This window comes from Amblyraja radiata, chromosome 8, assembly GCF_010909765.2.
Source record: "Amblyraja radiata isolate CabotCenter1 chromosome 8, sAmbRad1.1.pri, whole genome shotgun sequence".
NCBI classification, from domain to species: domain Eukaryota; kingdom Metazoa; phylum Chordata; class Chondrichthyes; order Rajiformes; family Rajidae; genus Amblyraja; species Amblyraja radiata.
The window spans coordinates 35,093,669-35,115,493 of record NC_045963.1 but is presented as its reverse complement, the minus strand read 5'-3'; the positions used below and the strand labels follow the sequence as shown (position 1 = coordinate 35,115,493).

The following is a 21,825-nucleotide window of genomic DNA, read 5'->3' as shown; positions in this document are numbered from 1 at the left end:
CCTTACTCCTCTTGGAATCTTTCTTCTTCTTTGGAATGAACGGATCCTGCACCTTCTGTATTATTCCCTGGCCAGTAGAGGGAGTTACACACAAAGTGCTGGAGTAACTCAACGAGTGAGGTAGCATCTCTGGAGAAAAGGTATTGGTGATATTTTGGGTCAGAAGCCTTCTTCAGACCCTTTTTCAGAGATGCTGCCGGACTCTCTGAGTTACACCAGCAGTTTGTGTCTATCTTTCGTATAAACCAGCATCTGCAGTTCTTCGTTTCTACAATAGAGGAGGATGAAGGGCGAACCATCAGATTTTTCTCATGATGGAACATCAAATTTTGAATTTATATGTAACCAAATCAGGAGACAACTCCTCTCTGCTAAAAAATAATTGCATTAAACTAAAATAATGTATTCAGTACAGCTGCAAATTACTGATTTGATGAGGAGGAAACAATTGGAAAAAGGGCAATTTGAATCCCGAACATTGGTTCAGATGCTTGTGAAAGTCTTGGAAATTGATTGCAGTCCTTAAACTGCTCATTTCCTTCAGTATTCCACAATTCCCAGCTACTTTTGCTAACAATTATCTCTCCTTCAATGCTTACAAATATTGAATAATTCAACTAACAATTAGAAACTATGATATCTTGAGATAGTCTGCTCAATGATCTTGGAGTCCAGCCACCCAACAATTATTGTTCAGCCTTGACTAGCCATTAGCCAGTTTGGTGGACATACAGGATGCACACATCTTCAGACAGAAGTTACCAACCGATGAGGGATGTAAAATTTTGCTGGTAGCCAGATCCTGGACAGTCATTTGTTGAAATGATAGCTCTGCACATCTTACTTTATTTAACTGACTACAAAAAAAATTGGAAGAGAAAGGGAGTTGGTTGCTGATGTTGAGCATAGAACAGTACAGCACAGGGATAGGCCCTTTGGCCCACAATGTCCATGATGCCTGATTAAACTATTCTCCTTTGTCTGCTTGTGATCCATATTTCTCCAATCCCTGCATATCTATGTGCCTATCCAAAACTATATTAAATGGCACTATTATATTTGCCTCCTCCTTTACCGCTGGCAGCGTGTTCGAGGCACTTACCACTCTGTCTAAAAAAACACTCACCCCGCACATCTCCTTTAAACTTTTCCCCTCGCCATTCAACTTATGCCCGCTAGTCTTTGACATTTCCATCCTAGGAAGAAGATTCTGTTTACCCTATCTATGCTTCATAATTTTCTATACTTCTATCAGGTGTTCCCTCAACCTCTGGCATTCCAGTGAAATCAATCAGAGTTCATCAAAAAATGGTTAAAATTGTCTTAATTCAGTTTCTTTCTTTAATACAATTCCCACTCCTACCGCAGGGATGCTTCGTTTTGATGGGCTTGCCAGGTACTGTTGGATATCTTGTTCATTGACCACATCTAATGTTTCAGAGCAGATCCCACTGTGGGCAAGTTAGTTGACTATAAAAAGTATTGCAGATGTTTAGTTCCTATCTTAAGTGGAGTGCACTGAGAGATGAGTTTCTGACTGATTATCGTTTTAAGTTTCCCCTCCCAAAAGCAGAAGCTTAACTTCAATTACCTATTGTAAATCCTGTTGGGAACAGTACATCTTCTAACATGACCGTCGTTCATTTCAATTACTGACGGCTTCCAGGGGATCTTTAATTCTGCTATAATGGCACAAAGCAATGGAAATTAAAGAGGCTTAGACAAGCTTGTGAAATAAATCATATCCAGAGAGCAGAAATGAACTCTTCAACACGATTGACCCGAGTTGGATTTGAAAACATACATTGTTTGCTACCAGTACTCTTGAAAGAGGTGCAGAATAATAAAGCATGTTCACCAACATTGGATTTATACCACCACACAATGTATGAAAAGTATACTAATGATTCCATTGTCTGTCACTAATTGCATTTTACCCATGGTTTTCTCCCGTTGGGATGAAGTGTTACACTGCAGTAATAAGATCGTAATATATATATATTTTTACATTTCAGAAACATCTACGGATGCAGGAGGCCAAAGTTATAGAAGAGAAAGCAGCCAAAATCAAAGATTGGGTGACAATGAAGCTGCATGAGGTACTCGGATTATGCTACATATCCAGAGGAAATGATCAGCACTGCATTCTGAACAACCCATGCAAAGATAGTTCTGTTTAAGAAGGAACTGCAGATGCTGGAAAATCGAAGGTAGACACAAATGCTGGAGAAACTCAGCGGGTGAGGCAGCATCTATGGAGCGAAGGAAATAGGCGACGTTTCGGGTCTGAAGAAGGGTTTCGACCCAAAACGTTGCCTATTTCCTTCGCTCCATAGATGCTGCCTCACCTGCCGAGTTTCTCCAGCATTTTTGTCTACCAAATATAGTTCTGCATTTGATTGATTATATATCATTTTTTTTTTTTAATTGAGGCATGGAACCTGTGATTTAAAAAAAAATTATTCTGTTTCTCAAAGAAAATTTAAAGGACGATTTGCATGTATAAAGTGATTTCAAAAACCTTCAGGCATCCCATAATATTTCTGCAGCAATGAATTACTTGTGAACTTTAATCATTGTGTTAACGATGGACAAATTGTGGACAGTAAGTTCCAATAGTCACAGAATAATGACAAGATTGTCAGTCTAGCATGACTTCAAGGACCTTATGCCATGTAATCATTTACAGTCATCTGTGAGGGAAGAACAGGCTTGTGCTAACTAGCTCATGCAAAAGATGCTATCCTCAATAGTGTTGCACTCCTCACGATGTTTTAAAATGAGTGATTTCTCCCTCAAGACTCCAGACTAATAACTATTTACAATGTAGGTTGGAAAAATAAAGTGGTAGAGCTGCTGCCTGGCAATGCCAGAGACCCGGGTTCGGCCCTGACCTTGGGAGCTGTATGTGAGGAGTTTGCACGTTCTCCCTGTGACCATGTGAGTTTACTCCGTGCCCTGGCTTCCTCCCACATCCCAAAGACATGAGGGTTTGTAGGTTAATTGGCCCCTGTAAAATTGCCTCTAGTGTGTAGGGAGTGGTTGAGGTGGAATAATATAGAACTAGTGTAAATGGGTGATTGATTGGTGTGGTCGATGGGCCGAAGGGCCTGCTTCCATGCTGTATCTTTAACTCTAAACTAAAAACTAAAGTCATAAATGTTACATAGTTTATTTTTGATAAGCATTTTCAGTAAGTATTAACTAATTGGATGTTATAATGTGGAGTAATACAGGATTTAGTAACACACTAATATTTACTTTATTTGTAGCTTGAAATTGAAAATCAAAATATTAAATTTATCAATCAACAACAAGTGGAACATATCCAGATCCTTCAGACAAAGCTACAAGGTATAAATAGTGCGATTCACTGATAAATCCAGCACTCTACCCTTATAGTACAGCACTGTCGGCACTGTACTGTTACAAATATAGTAATGATGTCGGATAAGTGCCTCGGATATGTGGAATATATTCATTTTCCCTTGGTATGCCTTTGGATTCTGCAAGGTGGAAGTTAATGATACCAATGTATGCAAAAATTAACCTAACATTTGCTCCTTTTGTTACGGCATTCTTGCCTGCAAAACTTGCTCCACCCACCTGCCAATCAGTCCCCCCCACCCCTCACCTGCATCCACCTATCACTCACCAGGCGTTGTCCTGCCTCTCCTCCCACCCCATCTCTCTTTTCCAGTTTTCTCCCCCCTATTACAATCAATCTGAAGAAGGGTCCTGACCCAAAACGTCACCTATCCATGTTCTCTGAGATACTGCCTGACTCACTGAGTTACTCCAGCACTTTCTATCATTTTTTAAATAAACCAGCATCTGCAGTTCTTGCGAGAGTTGCAACTGCAGTTCCTGTCTGAAGAAGGGGCCTGACCCAAAATGTTATCTATCCACGTTCTCCAGAGATGCTGCCTGACGTGCTGAGTTACTCGAGCATCTGCAGTTCCATGTTGCGATGCTTGAATTAATATTATTTTCTTCAATTTATAGGAATGTTTTGAAGTAGATTTGGTGTAAAAGGTGGGCTGGACTTGAAGGTCACGTGTCCATTACCCCCCCTCAGATGATACCTGATGTTCATCCAGCGCTCTGTGAAGCTGCTTTTTAAAAAAAGTGAATACTTGGGTTTAGTTTAGTGATACAGCGCGGGAACAGGCCTTTCACCTCACCGAGTCCACACCGACTAGCGATGCCCGCACATTAACACTATCATACATACACGAGGGACAATTTACATTTATACCAAGCCAATTAATCTACTAACCTGTACATCTTTGGAGTGTCGGAGAAAACCCACGCGGTCACGTGGAGAACGTACAAACTCTGTACAGACAGCGCCTGTAGTCGGGATCGAACGCGCATCTCTGGTGCTGTAAGGTAGCACCTCTACCACTGCGCCTCCATGCCACCAACAAAGTTGATGTAAAATGAGTGTGTATGCTGACAAACCAATCTGGGCTGTTGCCTTCTGCCACAATTTCCATTCGCAAACTTCCTTGTGTCTGCTCAACATCACCCTGTGGAACGTTGAGTAGAAACATTCCCACTTGATGGGTCATCCCAGCTGTTTGGCCTTTCTGAATGGGGAAGGGTGGAATCCAAAACTATCTAGTGCAGTAGGGTCTGACTTGTGTTTAGTGACTCTTGGAGGTAAAGTCAAGAATCTCTCATGGGCTGGTAGCTTTATTCCATTCAGTTCCATTCAAACTGCTTATTTCCCTCCCAAATTGTTTTATAATTCATTCCACGTAGCAGTAAAGTTCTGATATAAGGTCATCAATAAAGGTGGCACGGTGGTAGAGTTGCTGTCTTACAGCGCCAGTGTCCCGGGCTCAATCCTAACTGCAGGTGCTGTCTGTACGGAATTTGCACGTTCTCCCTGTGACCACGTGGGTTTTCTCCGGGTGCTCCGGTTTCCTCCCACATCCAAAATACGTGCGGGTTAGTAGGTTTATTGGCTTCTGTAAATTGCCACTAGTGTGTAGGCTGCGAAACCGGGATAACAGGTGATCATTGGACGGTGCGGACTCCGTGGGCCGAAGAGCCTGTTTCCATATTGTATCTCTAGATTAAACTATGGCCGCAAGAGTTGGTGTTTACGTATTTGATTATTTACTGTCACTTGTTTATTATTTGACCAAGTGATTGGAATATCTAATATTGCTATTGGTGAAAATACTGCCTTTAGCATTAGAAGCTTCATGACAACATATTATTCCACGAGGAATAATCATTCCGACTTCCCAAAGTTGAATTATGCCCCTTGTACCTGACAAAAAATGCTTAAAATGAAAAGTAAAGAGAGATCTATATTTTGTTCTGGAGTTGTGTGATTTTTCATCTCAATGCATATTAAGTGAAAGATTAAAATACAAACTAGACCAAGGGGGACCCGTTGGGTCCCGTCCCCTCAACGCGCGGTTGCGGGGGGGGGGGGGGGGGGGCGGCCTTCGGTGTCACACACACTAACCCCCCCCCGCTTGATATTATATTACTATAATTCATTCGCTTCTTTTACCCCATCCCCCGCCCTATCCACTCACGCATAACCCCCAACTGTGCAGGTGCAGCTAGAGAGGGGGGGTTGGAAAGGGGGGAGGGGGGAAGAGAGAGGGGAGTAGAGATTGAGGGGTGGGGGGGGGAGGCGCAAGGCGTCACAGGGGAGGACTGGTTCCCGAATGCAATACTCCACCACTTACCCATCGGTCCCAATATTCACCACTCCCTAGAGAGAGGGGGGGGGGGGACAGAGAGAGGGGGGGGGGGACAGAGAGGGGGGGTGGGGACAGAGAGGGGGGGGAGGAGAGGGGGGGGGCAGAGAGGGAGTGGGGGCAGAGAGGGAGGGGGGGCAGAGAGGGAGGGCCCCTTCCACCCCCCCTCTCCCCCCCCCTCACCTCCACCCCCCCTTCCCCCCCCCCTCCTCCTCCACCCCCCCCCCTCTCCTGCCCCCCCCCCCCCCCTCCACCCCCCCTTTCCTCCTCCCCCCCCCCAAGCTTGGGGGCACTCGGCTGATAAATCGCGAGCTGAATCGACCGTCAGCACACACACGCCAACACTTCGCAAAGGCGGGGGCATGGAAAGCGGGGGAGCGCTGTCTGAAATTCACACGGAACAAAGCCAAGGTGATATCCGCGATGAACAGGAAGGTAAAAGACAGCTAGCACAGTGTACGGTAAGTCCTTTAACAGAGTGGGGGGGGGGGAGGAGAGAAGGGGAGAGGGGGGAGAGAAGGGAGGGAGAAGGAGTGGAGCCACTTTTAAGAAGCATTTAACATTACCGGTCCGTTTTCATTGGCTCTGAAAATTCGTGCTTAAGTTTTTTTTCCCCCAATGAGCCAATTAACATGCCCGGTCAGCAAAGGAGAGTGCCTACGGCTACCTAGACTACCTATAACTAAATGGCGACCCCCCTACCACTTCACTACGAGTTTGAAAGAACCATGCCGACTAATTTTTACTCGCGGAAACATTTTCAGCATGTTGAAAATCTTTCCTCGACCAAACTGAGGCCACGAGTATGCGGGTACTTCTCTCGAGCATGAAGGTGAGTTACAGTGACCTCCTAGGACCACGTGTCGACTATGCTGCGAGTTTGTGGCGAGTGCAAACTCTTCTAAACTCGCAAATTAGGTCGCCATAGTGGGACAGGCCTTTAAGAAAAAGGTCTTATTTTGTACAGTGGTCAGAAAGCTGAAATAACAAATGCCATCCTGCTCTCTCTCTCTCTCAGCCCTGACAGGGAGTCGCGGACAGAAGTCACCATCATGTTTAAGTCAAACCTCAGGAGAAGCACAGCGACTCAGCAGCCTGACATTTGGATACTTCAAAGGAAATCCTCAAAGTCTTCAGCAAAATACTCTGGAAACTGGATTAATGAATAAACAGATTACAGGTGGATGGAAACCTTGCTAAAATCTTGTGCAAAGTACATTGGGGACTGGATAAGCTTCACACATTCACAAGATACCAATTTATGACAAACATTTTGCTAACAAATCTTAATACAGGTCCAGCACTCTTTTTCCGGCAACTGATGGTCTGGCACCTCCTTTAATTCGGACAAAACCACGAGAGCGCACTTGAAATTCCCCCCCCCTCCCCCTCCCCCTCCCCAGAAGTCCCCCTGAAAATGTTATGTCTAGGCCAGGTGAGGCAGCCGATCTTGATCTCATTGGGACAAATGCGGCCGATCGGCAGGTCAAATTCCAGGCCGGCTGTCTGGAACTCTAGCCTGGCTGGAGCCGGCAGATTCGTTCCCATAACCGATTTTGCAGGCCAGTATCTCAGCCCCTCCCTCAGTTGCTTAGGCGGATTGTTCCGGTACCAATCAACTCCTCTTGGAGGCCCTGACCTCTGGACCGGCAAAACGGATACTTCACAAAGGCTCTCACAAAGGACCGATTATCTACAGTTGGTGATAGCAGAGCCTATGAATGACTCCTAGATGCGGTGGCAAAGTGGCCATTAGTATGGGAGAATGACAACTGGGTCAGGAGGGTAATCACTGAGTTTTACAGATTTGTTCAATTCAATGATGATGATACATTATTGTCACATGTACCTAGGTACAGTGAAATGCTTTGTTTTACATACAAGCCGGTAAAATCATAGAGTAGACCTCACCTACACGGTAGGCAAGCGTCGCCACCATGCGTCTCGCGCCGACAAAGTTACCAAAGTACGCCGAACTTTCCTATACTGCCTGCCGCCGTACGTGGCAGCAACCCCTACCCGCTCGCTGGGTCCCCCATACTTCTTGACGCTCCACCTCATTCTCGATGCTCCACCTCGCTGGACAGAGTCGAGGGAGGAGGTATAGGGACAGGTGTTGCATCTCCTGAGGTTGCAGGGGAAGGTACCTGGGGAGGGGGTGGTTTGGGTGGGAGGGGATGAGTTAACCAGGGAATTGCGGACGGAACGGTCTCTGCGGTAAAGTGTGGAGATGGGAAGATGTGGCTAGTGGGGGGATCCCCTTGGAGGTGGTGAAAATGTCGGAGGATTCCGTGTTGTATGTGACGGCTGATGGGGTGAAAGGTGAGGACTAGGGGAACTCTGTCCATGTTGCAACTAGGGGGAGGGGGAGAATGTCTGTCTTAGTGCATCAATCTATGTCATTTCAAGCATCTAGAATTATGAATGTAATTTGACGCATGCTTATCCTTTCCAGGCAAGGAAATGAACAAGAGGTCCCGCTCGAAACCTGCTCAAAGTACTGACATAGATCAAAGGGGTTTCCCACAAAACCACTGTGTGTCGGAGTTAGAAGGTAGCAAAGAACTGACTAATCATCAGCCTTTAACAAAAGAAGTAGGTACGGCTTTTATGCCTCTGAGTGATGACAGTTCCGATGAGGGAGTGAGAATAAATCAGGCAACATCTAAATCCTGGTCCAACCTGTCCATTCACACGTCCGAGGAAGCCATTAGACTCAGTCAGATTGGGAGCGATACCTACCTGACAGCATCTGACAACAGCTTTGATGACGAAGGTAAAATTGTGAAAAAGCTACCTTTGCAAGATGCGGTTGCAAATACCAAATCAAGACACGCTGTAGATCACTTTCCGAGCATCGTGATCCCGAAAACACTGAGTAGAAAAAAAACGGACCTTGATTGTTCTTCCGATGAGTTAAACAAGCGATTTCAGTCACAAAGGCTAGATTCGTCATCGGGTGACAAGCACAATCCGAGTCTGATTCTAACATCAACACCTACAACAGCTGGCAGGACCCAGCACACACCTTGCTTCACCAAAGCAACATCTTCATCAGACTTAACGCCGCCAAAGTTAAGGGCTCCCAGTGTATTTGGTACAAGTGCGGCCAAAGCAAAGAAACACTGCAGCCAACCTCAGCTAAGCACTGACCGCCTGTTTAGCAAGAACCGCAACGTTATAAGTATGATGAGGCCAATGGATCACGAAGAAACTGACATCGACGTCATTGACGTCGAAACTGACATTCTGGAGAAAATGGAAATGGGCTATGAAGAGGGGATGTTTTGCTATGATTCTGAAACCCAAGTTACCGAGGAGCAACCATGCATAGAAGCCAAAGGCAAAGTTCCCAATAACAAACCACCAACTCCCCCTCTGCACAGATTCCCTTCCTGGGTAATTCTTATGATTCTGATGTGGTGATGAGCATTTGATGCTTTATTTGTTGATTTTAAAGATGTCGGGTTTTAAATATTGTTCTTATTGCTCTGACAGCTATAACAGTGCAGCTCACCAAACCAACATTTAAGAAATATTTAGACAGGTACATGGATAGGACGGGTTTAGAGGGATATGGACAAAACACAGGCAGATGGGACTAGTGTAGCTGGGGCATGTTGATCGGTGTGGGCAAGTTGGGCCAAAGGGCCCGTTTCCACACTCTTTATCACCACAAAAACCTCAGGTATTTTACATCAGGATGGGACTGGTGCATTTATCCACAGCAGGCAATGAAAAACATTTTTGCATTATTTAAACATTTTCTGAAATTGTACCACTTAAACTTTGGTGAGGAATTACTAATCTTTGGTGAGGAAAAATTAAACTAAACTAAATTGGTCCATCCACTAATCAATCTTTAGACGTAAAAAGCGTTATTTCACAAAATACAGCAATAAACGTGAGTAAACTTGACAGGAGAAATCCAGTGGCAGGCAACAGCATCCCTGCAGGTGAGTATCACGGCAGTAAATCTGGTCTCGGATCAACTTCTTGCCTGTGTATCAAGCACTTGTGATCTGATCTGTCCAAGTCATGCAAACTGGTAAATTCCATAATCCAGATTACATGCCAAAGAACGCCCTGAAATTAGGTACAAAAGCTCCGAGGAGAGGCTGCAGTTGGTGTCTTTAGTTCATATCTTTCCAGTAAATTTAGGGTAATTAATAGAGATAGCTATGTAGTCCATGTCTAAGAAGTATATAGGTGGCCGGTGATCACTGCTGCTTGTAGACAAAGGGTTTTTAAACACTCTTTTCCTTGACCAAGCTTTTCACTGTACCTTGGTATACGTAACAATGAACTGAACTAACTAACCCATTTGAGATGAAGGCGAATGTCATCTTCCCTGCTTTCACTGACAAGTGGCTCCCAAGAACATGGATAGGTGACTTTTCGAGTCAAGACCCTAATCAGTCAGAGAGTGGTGAATCTGTGGAATTCATTGCCACAGTGGCTGTGGAGGCCAAGTTATTGGGTATTTTTAAGGCAGAGATTGACAGAATCTTGATTAGTAACGGTTGCGGGGGTTATGAGGAGAAGGCACGAGAATGGGATTGAGAGGGAAAGATAGATCAGCCATGATTGAATGTGGAGTAGATTTGATGGGCCAAATGGCCTAATTCTGCTCCTATAATTTATGAATTTATTAATCTGCTGTCTGACCTGCTGATCTAATCAAGCACTTTGCATCATCTTTTGATCAAATGTCTAGTTCTACAAATTGCTTTTGATTAAAGTTTGGAAGTCCTTTATCTGGAAGATTGCTGTTCAATAATTTGTGTGATCGTTCAGTGGGATGAACAGAATTTCCTTTTATCTTTTAATCTAGGAGAGCAGGATTTATGCAGTAGCCAAATCGGGTATGAGAATGTCCGAGGCCATCTATACAGACCCAAGTAACAAATGTAAGTCTTGAATACTTGTGAGGAAAAAATGGTTCCAACCTAATTATGTCTAGGATCATTGGTCCACAGGATGATCTGTTCCCTTGAATAACATTACAGAGGTTTTACTGCTCTAGAGACTGATTTACCAGATTGTGTTTACTTTTCTGTGAAAGCTTTAGCTGCTGCATGTGCTAAGTTATCTCCCTTAGGGGTGGATGCTGTGTGAGTGGATCAACTTTTAAATGCCTGTTTACGTATTACGTAAGTATATTTATCAGGCACCCGCATGTAGTGCTTATTTTTCTGACAGTACGTGCCTCTAAAAAGTTTTTTAGAAAACTAGATTTTTCGAATTTTTAATCTTACAAGATGTTTACTAAAGTTTAAAAGTTAAAATATGTTAATTAAGTTAGGCATTCAGGCCCTTAAACAGCATAAGAAGCTTACAGGATGGCGATCTACCACAAACAGTAAAGGGCCTGTCCCACTTGGGCAACCTAATCCGCGAGTTCTGGCGAGTTTGCCCTCGACATACTCGCAGCATGGTCGAAACGAGGTCGTAGGAGGTCTTCGTAACTCTCCTTCATGCTCGAGAGTGGTCCCCGCGTACTCGAGGCTTCAGCTAGGTCGCGGCGTATTTTTCAACATGTTGTAAAATGCCCGCGAGTAAACAAAGGTTGCCATGGAAAAAATCGATACTTTTTGATCTCGTAGGTTTAGTCGTAGTAGGTCGGCATGTTATTCGTAGATAATCGAGGGTAGTCGAAGGTAGTCGTAGATAGTCTTCATCATAGTCGAAAGAGATAGAAGGAGGTCGTCTTCACTCTCCACTATTTGGTGTCCAATTTTGCCGAAGTTAGTCGTAGCTAGTTGTAGTTGGTCTTCAACATAGTCGAAGGAGCTCGAAGGAGCTCTTCTACATAGTCGAAGGAGGTCTTCAACGACATTTTTTTCAAACTCTCCTAAACTCTTCTAAACTCGCCAATTAGGTCGCCCAAGTGGGACTGCCCCTTAAGGATCGATATGCGTACCGGCACCTATTTGTCTGCAAGAAATACCCTGCTCATATGTACGTATATATAATAAATGGTTTTATTATACATAATATACATATGAGCAGGGTATTTAACAGTCCTGTATCTTCCATTCGATAAATGTTTAATTTCTTTATGCATACATTTTAATGCAGCTTTTGAATGTTAATCAAACTGTATAATTATTCTTCATTATTTTCTAGGCACTGGCTTCATGCCTTCTCAATCCACATCGGAATCTTATACCAGTTTGGTTTATAATAGCATGACTATTCCAGTTTACACTGTTCTGAAAGGGGTGAGTTGTGCAGGTTAAAGCAACAAATTGTTGAAAGATAATTGTTGAAAAGGAAACCGGCTCTTCAGCACACCATGTCGACGCTGACAATCAATCGCCCGTTTACTCTAGTACTATGTATCCCACTATCTCAAGTACTATGTTATCCCACTATCTCATCCACGCCCTACACTTGAGGGGCAATTTATTATGGCCAATTAACCTACGAACCGGCACATCTTTGAGATGTGGGAGGAAATGGGAGCACCCGGATGAAACCCGGATCCGGTCACCGGGAGAACATGCTAACTCCACAGATAGCACCCAACATCAGGATCAAACCCAGGTCTCCAGAACTGTGATGTGACAACTCTACTAGCTGGCATCAGCTCCACCTACATCAACCGACTCCAACTGGTCCAGAACGCAGCCGCCCGACTCATCACCCACACCAAATCCTGGCATCACATCACTCCAGTCCTCAAACAACTTCACTGGCTTCCCATCTCCCACCGGATCACCTACAAAATCCTGGTCCTCACCTACAAAGCCCTCCACCATCTGCCCCCCCCCCCCCCCATATCTCACTGACCTCCTCTCCCCCTACCTACCCTCACAGTCCCTCAGATCCACATCAGCCGGTCTCCTCTCCATCCACAAGTCCAACCTCCGCAGTTTAGGGGACAGAGCCTTCTCCAGGGCAGCTCCCAGGCTCTGGAACTCCCTCCCCCAACTGATCCGCAATTCCGTGTCCCTCACCATCTTCCAGTCCCGCCTCAAGACCCATCTCTTCACCTCTGCCTATCCTTAGCCCCACGTCCCCCTCCCTTTTCATCTGTGCATGAATTGCCTCATATTGTGTTTTGAATTGAATTCTGTCTTTAATTTGTGTACTAGTCATGTCTCTACTATTTATTTCATTCCCCTTACATGTTTTTCCTCTACCTGCTAAATTTTTGTAAGGTGTCCTTGAGACTCTTGAAAGGCGCCCATAAATAAAATTTATTATTATTATTATTAGCTGCACCACTGTTTAGTTTAGAGATACAGCGTGGAAACAGGCCCTTCTGCCCACCGAGTCCACGCCGACCAGCGATCACCTGTACACTAGTTCTATCCTACATACTAAGGACAACTTACAGAAGCCAATTAAACTACAAAGCTGTACGTCTTTGGAATGGGGGGAGGGAACCAGAGCACCCGGAGAAAACCCACATGGTCACAGAACGAGCAAACTCCGTACAGACAGCATCCGTAGATAGAATTGAACCCGAGTCTCTGGCACTATAAGGCAGTAACTCTACTGCTGTGCCACTGTGTTGCCCAACATTTTATACAAAAGGGTGTTAAAGAGTCATACAGCACGCAAACAGGCCCTTTGGGTCAACTTGCCCATGCTGACAAGTTCCCACTGTCCGCCTTAGACCCATATTGTTCTAAACCTATTGTGCCTATTAAATCTTTCCCTCTCATCTTAAACCTATGTCCTCTTGTTCTTGATTCCCCTACTCTGGGTATTTATTGTACCTACACCTCTAACCTGCCCAACCACTCCCTGGAGTTCAGGCCCTCAAGTCCTGGCAACTTCCTCGATGTTCTTCCCTGTACTCTCTCCACCTTAACAACATCTTCCTTATAGCAGGGTGACCAAAACTGAACACAATACTCCAAGTGCAGCATCACCAACGTCTTGTACAACTGTTACATAACATCCCAACTTCTATACTCAATACCCTTACAAGTCCAATGTACCGAAAGCTCTCTTGCCCACCCTATCAACCTGTGACACCATTTTCCTGGAGCTATATACCTGCACTCCGAGGTCCATCTTGCTACTTTCCCTTCTACAAAATATTGTTGAAACACAGTTCATATATTTTTTTAAGGGATTAGATGGGTGAATGCTGACTTGACAACATTGCTGTTTATCATTGTAGTTTTCTGGTTTAGGAATAGATTTTCAACTATTCTCTGTTTAAGTGAGATCTGCACAAATTATAATGTCCACATTGTGATTATTCTGGTGTGTGTGCTATTACACATACACTGGTGTGTATGCTATTAAATTAAATCTGTACAGAATTTCATTGCCTGGAGATCCTGCTGCATATGTTAAAATTTTAACACAGATATCTTCTTAAAATTTGAAGAAAGCAACCCAGATCAGCACCAGCCCTTTCTCAGACGAGTCGTCTGAAACAGAAGAAAGTGACAGCTCGAGAGGGAGCTCCAGGACATCAATGGCAGGATCAGACTCCCGCAAAGCCAGCAGCCCCAGCAGTCCGCGGGCCATGAAACGAGGTATGGTATCCACTACATGTCCGTGAAGCACTGGTGGGTGTGTCTAGGACCAGAGGCCATAGCCTCAGAATAAGCAGGAGATGATGAGGAATTTATTTTAGTCAGATGGTGGTGAATCTGTGGAATTCATTGCCACGGAAGGCTGTGAAGGCCAAGTCAGTGGATATTTTTAAGGCAGAGATAGATAGATGCTCGATTAGTACAGATGTCAGGGGTTATGGGGAGAAGGCAGGCGAATGGTGTTGATAGGGAAAGAAAGATAGCCATGATTGAATGGTGGAGTAGACTTGATGGGTGGAATGCCCTAATTCTGTTCCTATAACTTATGAATTCATGAGACACTGTGAAACCAAATAATTAAGGCAGTAATAAAATATTTCAGGATTAAAAGTAATTTATCCTTTGATGGTTCATCACTTTTTACGATTGTCTATGAACAATTCAAAATCAAATATACCCATTTATTAAACTTTACTTGGACTCATAATATAATATAGTCCAGGTTATTTATCCTTTTATAAATAAAACATGATGTGTTTAAAATGAAGGCTTTATACTTAAAGTAGCGCAATCTCAATGTATTGGAAGTCAAAGATAACTCTGGAAATTTCTTGTTTCTTGTCCACGCTCCTGGGCGTTCTAATGAGATGCATTTCTGTCAAACATAGTTTAATTTAATTCACATGTCTTAAATGTTAGTGGGATTTAATAGAGTAGGTTTTAAAATGTATTTTGGCTGGTGAGACATTTTCCAAAATCAGTATTGGAACAAGGTTATTCAGGAATAAAATATGGGGAGCTTATTTAGTACAATTTAACTTCAATTCCATTACATTGGAATTGAAGCTTTCAGGCACAGCTTCGTGGATGCAGCTTTGTAACCAGATCCAATGGTTCAATGGTTTCTTTATTATCGCATGTACTAGATGCAGAGGAATAAATCTTTTGCATTCAGCTTTGCAATACTATCCCCTTACACAAGCACAATCCCCCAGTTGGTACAGAATGTACAGAATACCCCACTGAGGCCGTATGCAAGAGACGCCATTTTGGCAGAATTTTACAGTCCCAGCTGCAGCCGGCCACAGGCCCATAACAGCCATCGCCTCCATCCGGTCATCCCGCAAACCGATATCCCTCTCCACGCCAGGCCATCTTCAGCCCTTGTTCCCCCAAAAGGGGCACCTCACATAGCCGACCTCGAGGGCGCAGAAGGTAAGACCCTCCCACCTACCCCCATTTCTTCTTACCAGGTCATTTGTCTAGCATCTATTGTCGTCTCCCTCCACCTCCTCTCCGATTCCCAGTCCACGGGACGTGCAGGGGATGGGTTTGCTGGCCTTCCTTCTCCAGGTGAGTTCTTAGTTCTGCAGCGGGCAAGCTGGGCTTGGGTCCATAACCCAACATAGAATCTTCCCTAATGAATGAATAGATCTGAAGTGAGACACATTCCTGCATCTTTGACCCCATGACCTTTGGATGTAGGAGCAGTCTTTATGTTTAAAAATCATTTTTCAAAAGATACGGCGTTTGTACAAATGATAATGAATAAATTGTGCACATATCTTGTACAGGTGTTTCACTGTCATCTATGACCTCAGAAAGTGATTATGCCATCCCACCAGATGCATACTGTACAGACACAGAATGCTCTGAACCCGAGCAGAAGCTTCCAAAAACATCCTCGTCCCATTCCATTGACAGTGGAAAAAATGTAAGTTTCAATCCTGCTCTTGAGTAGCCTGATATAATGTTAAGCGATTCAGATAAAAATAATATTTTAATGTATTAAAAATTTGTAAATGTCTAAAAAAAGAGTCCCGACCCAAAACATCGCACTTATCCATTTTCAAAGATGGACACAAAGTGCTGGAGTAACTCAGCGGGACAGACAACACCTCTGGAGAAAAAGGATGGGTAAACGTTACCTATTCCTTTTCTCCAGAGATGCTGCCTGACCTGCTGAGTTCCTCCAGCACTTTGTGTCGACGGTATAAAAAAGCATCTGCAGCTCCTTCCTACACACCAATCCATTTTCTCCAGGGATGCTGAGTGACCCACTGTGTTACTCCAGCATTTTGTGTCAATCTTTAAAAATAATTATTTTGTTCATCCAACATGTTGTATTGCTCAGTAATCAGCATGCAGTTGTATTGCATGCCAGTACGACCTCTGACTATAATACCCCAAATGGAAAAATCAGATATTCTGATCATTATCCAATAACCCTTACTCAAATTGTGTTGTTTCTGGTCCTGGAACGTGGAAGAAATTAAGATAGGTTGTGACTGGCCAGATCAGATAGCCAGAAACAGTCCTGGTACAAGCTTGCTTCTACTAAAAGCACAACCAACGCACAATCACATTGTCTACGACTCCCTGTGTCTACCTCCAACCCACCTTGATTAGCAAGAGCACGAAACTGTAAACAAAACTGGGATATTTGACCAAAGATAGACACAAAATGCTGGAGGAGCTCTGCATGACAGGCACAATCTCTGGAGACATTTGGATGATGCTTTGGGATGAGACCCTTCTTCAGACTGAGAGTCAGGGGAGAAGAAGTCTAGAGATATGGAGGGGTAAGGTGTGAAAACAGCACATCAAAGCAGACGATGTAAAGGAAATGTAGAATGGTTCATTGTTAGCTGAGGGGAAGTGGAAAAGGAGGCATACAATCAGTAAAATTAATCAGAAGGACAGTGAGGGTGGGGGAGGGGCAGAGAGAGAGAGGGAAGGCAATGGTTACTTGAAATAGGAGAAATCAATATTCATAATGCCGGGTTGTAAGCTGCCCAAGCAAACCAATTATTATTCTCTTGCTGATGGTGCAGAGTACTGTGTGGATAAAGTGTCACTGTAAATACTGTCTGTTCAAAATGTTGTTGTCTTCAACTATAAAGGCCTTTCAACCTGCATTGCAAGTAAATCGTTGCAAAATTCTTTGTACGGTAACAATTCTTTAAAACGTTTAATTAATTTTCCTTGAGAATAAATACGTTTTTTTTCCATGGACTATAAAGGGTGTTACCTCTTGCAATCGAAAAGTCATAACTCCTCTCAAGGAAACAAAACATAGACCAGTACAGCACGGGGACAGGCCCTTTGGTTCACAATGTTTGTACCGAACATAATGTCATGTTAAATTGATCTCATCTGCTTGCACATGATCCATATCCCTCTGTACCCTGCACTTACATGTTCCTCACTAAAATTCTCAAAAACGCCACTATTGTATGTGCCTTCACCACCACCTCTGGCCGTGCATTCCACTACTGCCCCCACTACACCGTGTGTGAAAAAACTAATACAGAACAGAACAATACATCCAGACCAATGAAACGGTCAGGACTATGTTTAGTTTAGAGATACAGCATGGAAACAGATCCTTCAGCCCACTGAGTCCACACTGGCCATCGATCTCCTTACACTAGTTCTACGGAGAGTGGGAGGAAACTGGAGCACCCGGAGAAAACACACACTGTCACAGGGAAAAAGTACGAGCTCTACACGGACAGCACCCATAGTCAGGATCGAACCCAGGTCTGAGGCAGGAACTCTACTGCTGCGCCACTGTGCCACCACTATGTGTCCCACTTGCAGGGTTGTAAATCCATGTAAACTGTGAACTGGCAAAGGAAAACGCCAAGGATTGTGATAAACACAGAGATTAAAATGCACAATCATCTCCTGAACAGGAACCTTTGGAAAAGTCTGGATATTTGTTAAAAATGGGAGGAAAAGCAAAAACATGGAAACGGCGATGGTTTGTCCTTAAAGGTGGTGAATTGTTGTACTACAAATCCCCAGTAAGTATGATGAACAGAACTATTTAGTTCCAACTGCAGTCACTAAACTTAGGCTTGAGATACTAAACTTTCCTCATAGACTCGGAAACCGTTTCGCCAAACACTTGCACTCGGTCCATCAAGGCCTACTGGACCTCCTGATCACTAACCATTTTAACTCCTCTTCCCATTCCCATATTATCCTTTCAATCCTGGGCTTCCTCCATTGCCAGAGTGAGGCCACACACAAACTAAAGGAACAGCACCTCACATTCCGCTTGGCTAGTTTACAACCGAACTGTACGAACATTGAATTTGTCAACTTTAAGTAACCTACCAATCCCCCCACCCCCCTGCTCTCTGGGACGTGCACTCATTTCTCCCATCCCCTTCCACTTGTGTTCTTTCCTCTGGCTTCACAATAAGCACTTCTATTCGTATCTCACACCTTTTGTCTTTTCATCTTTTTCACCCAACCATCTGCCAATCAAACCTCCCCTCCCTTCCCACTCACCTGTATCTACCTATCACTCGCCAGACTTCGTCCTGCTCCTCCACTCTTCCAGCTTTCCTCCCCTCCCCCCCTCCCCCTTCCTTCGCCCCACCACAATTAGTCTGAAGGGTCCCAACCGGAAACGCCATCTATCCATGTTCTCCAGAAACGTTGCCTGCGCCGCTGAGTTACTGCAACACTTTGCACCTTTACTTTCCACCATTTTTTGGTCTGCTTTCAATTTGAATGCAGAAACTATTAATATTCTTAAGTTTTATTACCCTAATATTTGTATATAAGACTCTGTGGCGCTTACTGAAATATAATTTCATTCTTATCTCTGAATCCAGAGTGATGTTATTCGTAAACCACAGGGCCAAATTGAGCTCAATGTTTCGAATCATATTGTGAGATGTGATGGAAAGCAAACAATTCAGGTTAGTGTTTCACATTTCATTTCCAAATTACAGCACCTGTCTCCATTTTTGAACACGAAATAACTGATTTTGTATTAAATCTATTTTCCATAATTGGAAATGTTACCTTTCCGAAGGTTTTGGGGTCATTGTCCATATGATCGGTCGTCCAATCATTTACCCATCTACAAAGACACGTGGTGCCTGACAATAATAAGTTTGTTCTGTTTTATAAGATTATTACAGAGAAAAAGACTTACTACTTGACTGCAGATTCTCCCAATATTCTCGAGGAATGGATTCGGGTTTTACAGAATGTTTTACGCATTCAGGCCGCCAGCCCACTCCACACACAGCCGGATATCAAGCCATCAATCGAAGGTTTACTAACTAAGGTACTGATTCCAATAATTAGCTATTAGATAGTCATGATGAATTATAGGAATTTACAGTCAGTCATGATTCATCAAAATAATAGGTTTTGTATTGCATATAATCTGAAATGTATATATAATTTATATATATCTTTAAATGTTGATGCACAATTGAATAAATAATCCTATGGTAAGTTAAGGAACTCAAAGAATTTCAAGATATTTAAAATGATGAACATACAATGTAATCTTAAAGGTGAAAATCATAACAACTACAGATGCTGGACATCTAAAATAAATCAGGAAATTCAGGAAAGTCAGCAGACCTACAGTAGATGAAAAAACTCTTCCTCAAATTCACTCTAAATCTCCTAATCTTACCTTAAGCCTATGCCTCTGGTTATAGAGACCAAGGGAATACTTACAAGGGAATCCCTCTGCCAAGGAATACAATTCCCACTACCTATCCTATCCAATCCATGTCTCTCAGAATTTTCCATACCTCAATCAGGTCTTTCCTCAACTCCAAAGAAAACAAACCCAACCTATCCAGTCTCTCTTCACAGTTGAAATGGTCTATCCAGGAAATGCCCCAGTGAATCTCCTCTGCAACCCTTGTAGTAGAATTACATCCTTATTATAACGAGGCGACTGGAACATCACACAGTAATTCAGCTGTGGCCTAACCAATGTGTTATATAGTTGCAATGTTCAAGTTCAAGTGAGTTTATTGTCATGTGTCCCTGTATAGGACAATGAAATTCTTGCTTTGCTTAAGCACACAGAAAATAGTAGGCATTTACTACAAAACAGATAAATGTGTCCATATACCATGATATAAATATATACACACATGAATAAATAAACTGGTAAAGTGCAAATAACAGAAAGTGGTTGTTAATAATCAGAGTTTTGTCCGAGCCAGGTTTAATAGCCTGATGGCTGAGGGGAAGTAGCTATTCCTGAACCTGGTTGTTGCAGTCTTCAGGCTCCTGTACCTTCTACCTGAAGGTAGCAGGGAGATGAGTGTGTGGCCAGGATGGTGTGGGTCTTTGATGATACTGCCAACCTTTTTGAGGCAGCGACTGCGATAAATCCCCTCGATGGAAGGAAGGTCAGAGCCGATGATGGACTGGGCAGTGTTTACTACTTTTTGTAGTCTTTTCCTCTCCAGGGCGCTCAAATTGCCGAACCAAGCCACGATGCAACCGGTCAGCATGCTCTCGACTGTGCACCTGTAGAAGTTAGAGAGAGTCTTCCTTGACAATCCGACTCTCCGTAATCTTCTCAGGAAGTAGAGGCGCTGATGAGCTTTTTTGATAATTACGTTAGTGTTCTCGGACCAGGAAAGATCTTCAGAGATGTGCACGCCCAGGAATTTGAAGTTCTGACACTTTCAACCATCGACCCGTTGATATAAATGGGGCTGTGGGTCCCCCTCCTACTCCTTCCAAAGTCCACAATTAGTTCCTTGGTTTTGCTGGTGTTGAGGGCCAGGTTATTGCGCTGGCACCATATGGACAGTTGCTTGATCTCTCTTCTGTACTCTGACTCATCCCCATCAGTGATACGCCCCACAATAGCGGTGTTCGTCAGCGAACTTGATGATGGAGTTCGCACTGTGGTTTGCTACGCAGTCATGGGTATAGAGTGAGTACAGCAGGGGGCTGAGCACGCAGCCTTGAGGTGCTCCCGTGCTGATTGTTATCGAGGCTGACACATTTCCACCAATACGAACAGACTGTGGTCTGTGGACGAGGAAGTCGAGGATCCAGTTGCAGAGGGATGCGCAGAGACCCAGTTCTGCGAGTTTGGTAACCAGTTTGGAGGGGATGATTGTGTTAAATGCCGAGCTGTAATCAATGAATAACAGCCTGACATATGAGTTTTTGTTGTCCAAGTGGTTGTTAATCTTCAATGTGACTTCCTTACTCCTTGTATTCTCTGCTCCAGCTAACAAAAGTATTATTTAAGCCTTCCTAATCATCTTCAATGAAAACCTCAATATAAACTGGGGCTCTACCATTCACTTTATATATCCTAGCCTTGTTCATCTCGGAAAATGCAGGACCTTGTATTTTATTCAAGGTTGTATTCCATTTGCCATTCTCTGCCTATCTTGCCAGCAGATTTCTATATATCTTCTATATATGTCCTGCTATTTATGGTGTCCATTGTGTCAGGTCCCATAATTTAGATTTGTCTTGCAGGTAAAGCATGGGTACTCCAAGAGAGTCTGGTGTGCACTTGTTGGAAATGGTCTTTATTATTTCCGCAGTCAGGAAAACAAGGTAAACCATCAATGTTGTAACTACCTGATCCTCTCCAAATCATGTGTTTGTCTGCTAGTACTCTTTGTTCAACTTCATGATTATTAATGTTGCATTTGGTGAATATATTATTTTATTATTACTTTAAGGTAATTATTACATTAGTTGTATTTTCATTTCATTCCATTAATGGGTTTCTGGAAAAATATCTCATGCACCTTCCTGCCAACAAAATATTGATTGATTGAAAAATA

The 21,825-nt window shown here is 43.5% G+C and overlaps 1 protein-coding gene across 2 annotated transcripts in view; it reads left to right on the top strand.

Moving 5' to 3' along the window:
• plekhh2 (pleckstrin homology, MyTH4 and FERM domain containing H2) overlaps nucleotides 1-21,825 on the top strand; it is an 85,614-nt gene that overhangs the window by 39,030 nt on the left and 24,759 nt on the right. For both annotated transcript variants that reach the window (XM_033025545.1, XM_033025546.1), the window contains exons 5-16: nucleotides 2,016-2,099; nucleotides 3,273-3,354; nucleotides 6,745-6,906; nucleotides 8,182-9,125; nucleotides 10,561-10,636; nucleotides 11,856-11,950; nucleotides 14,080-14,230; nucleotides 15,805-15,944; nucleotides 17,929-18,039; nucleotides 18,862-18,948; nucleotides 19,164-19,322; nucleotides 21,512-21,592. In XM_033025545.1, coding sequence (XP_032881436.1) covers nucleotides 2,016-2,099; nucleotides 3,273-3,354; nucleotides 6,745-6,906; nucleotides 8,182-9,125; nucleotides 10,561-10,636; nucleotides 11,856-11,950; nucleotides 14,080-14,230; nucleotides 15,805-15,944; nucleotides 17,929-18,039; nucleotides 18,862-18,948; nucleotides 19,164-19,322; nucleotides 21,512-21,592 — 2,172 coding nt within the window. The remainder of the gene's footprint in view (nucleotides 1-2,015; nucleotides 2,100-3,272; nucleotides 3,355-6,744; nucleotides 6,907-8,181; nucleotides 9,126-10,560; nucleotides 10,637-11,855; nucleotides 11,951-14,079; nucleotides 14,231-15,804; nucleotides 15,945-17,928; nucleotides 18,040-18,861; nucleotides 18,949-19,163; nucleotides 19,323-21,511; nucleotides 21,593-21,825) is intronic.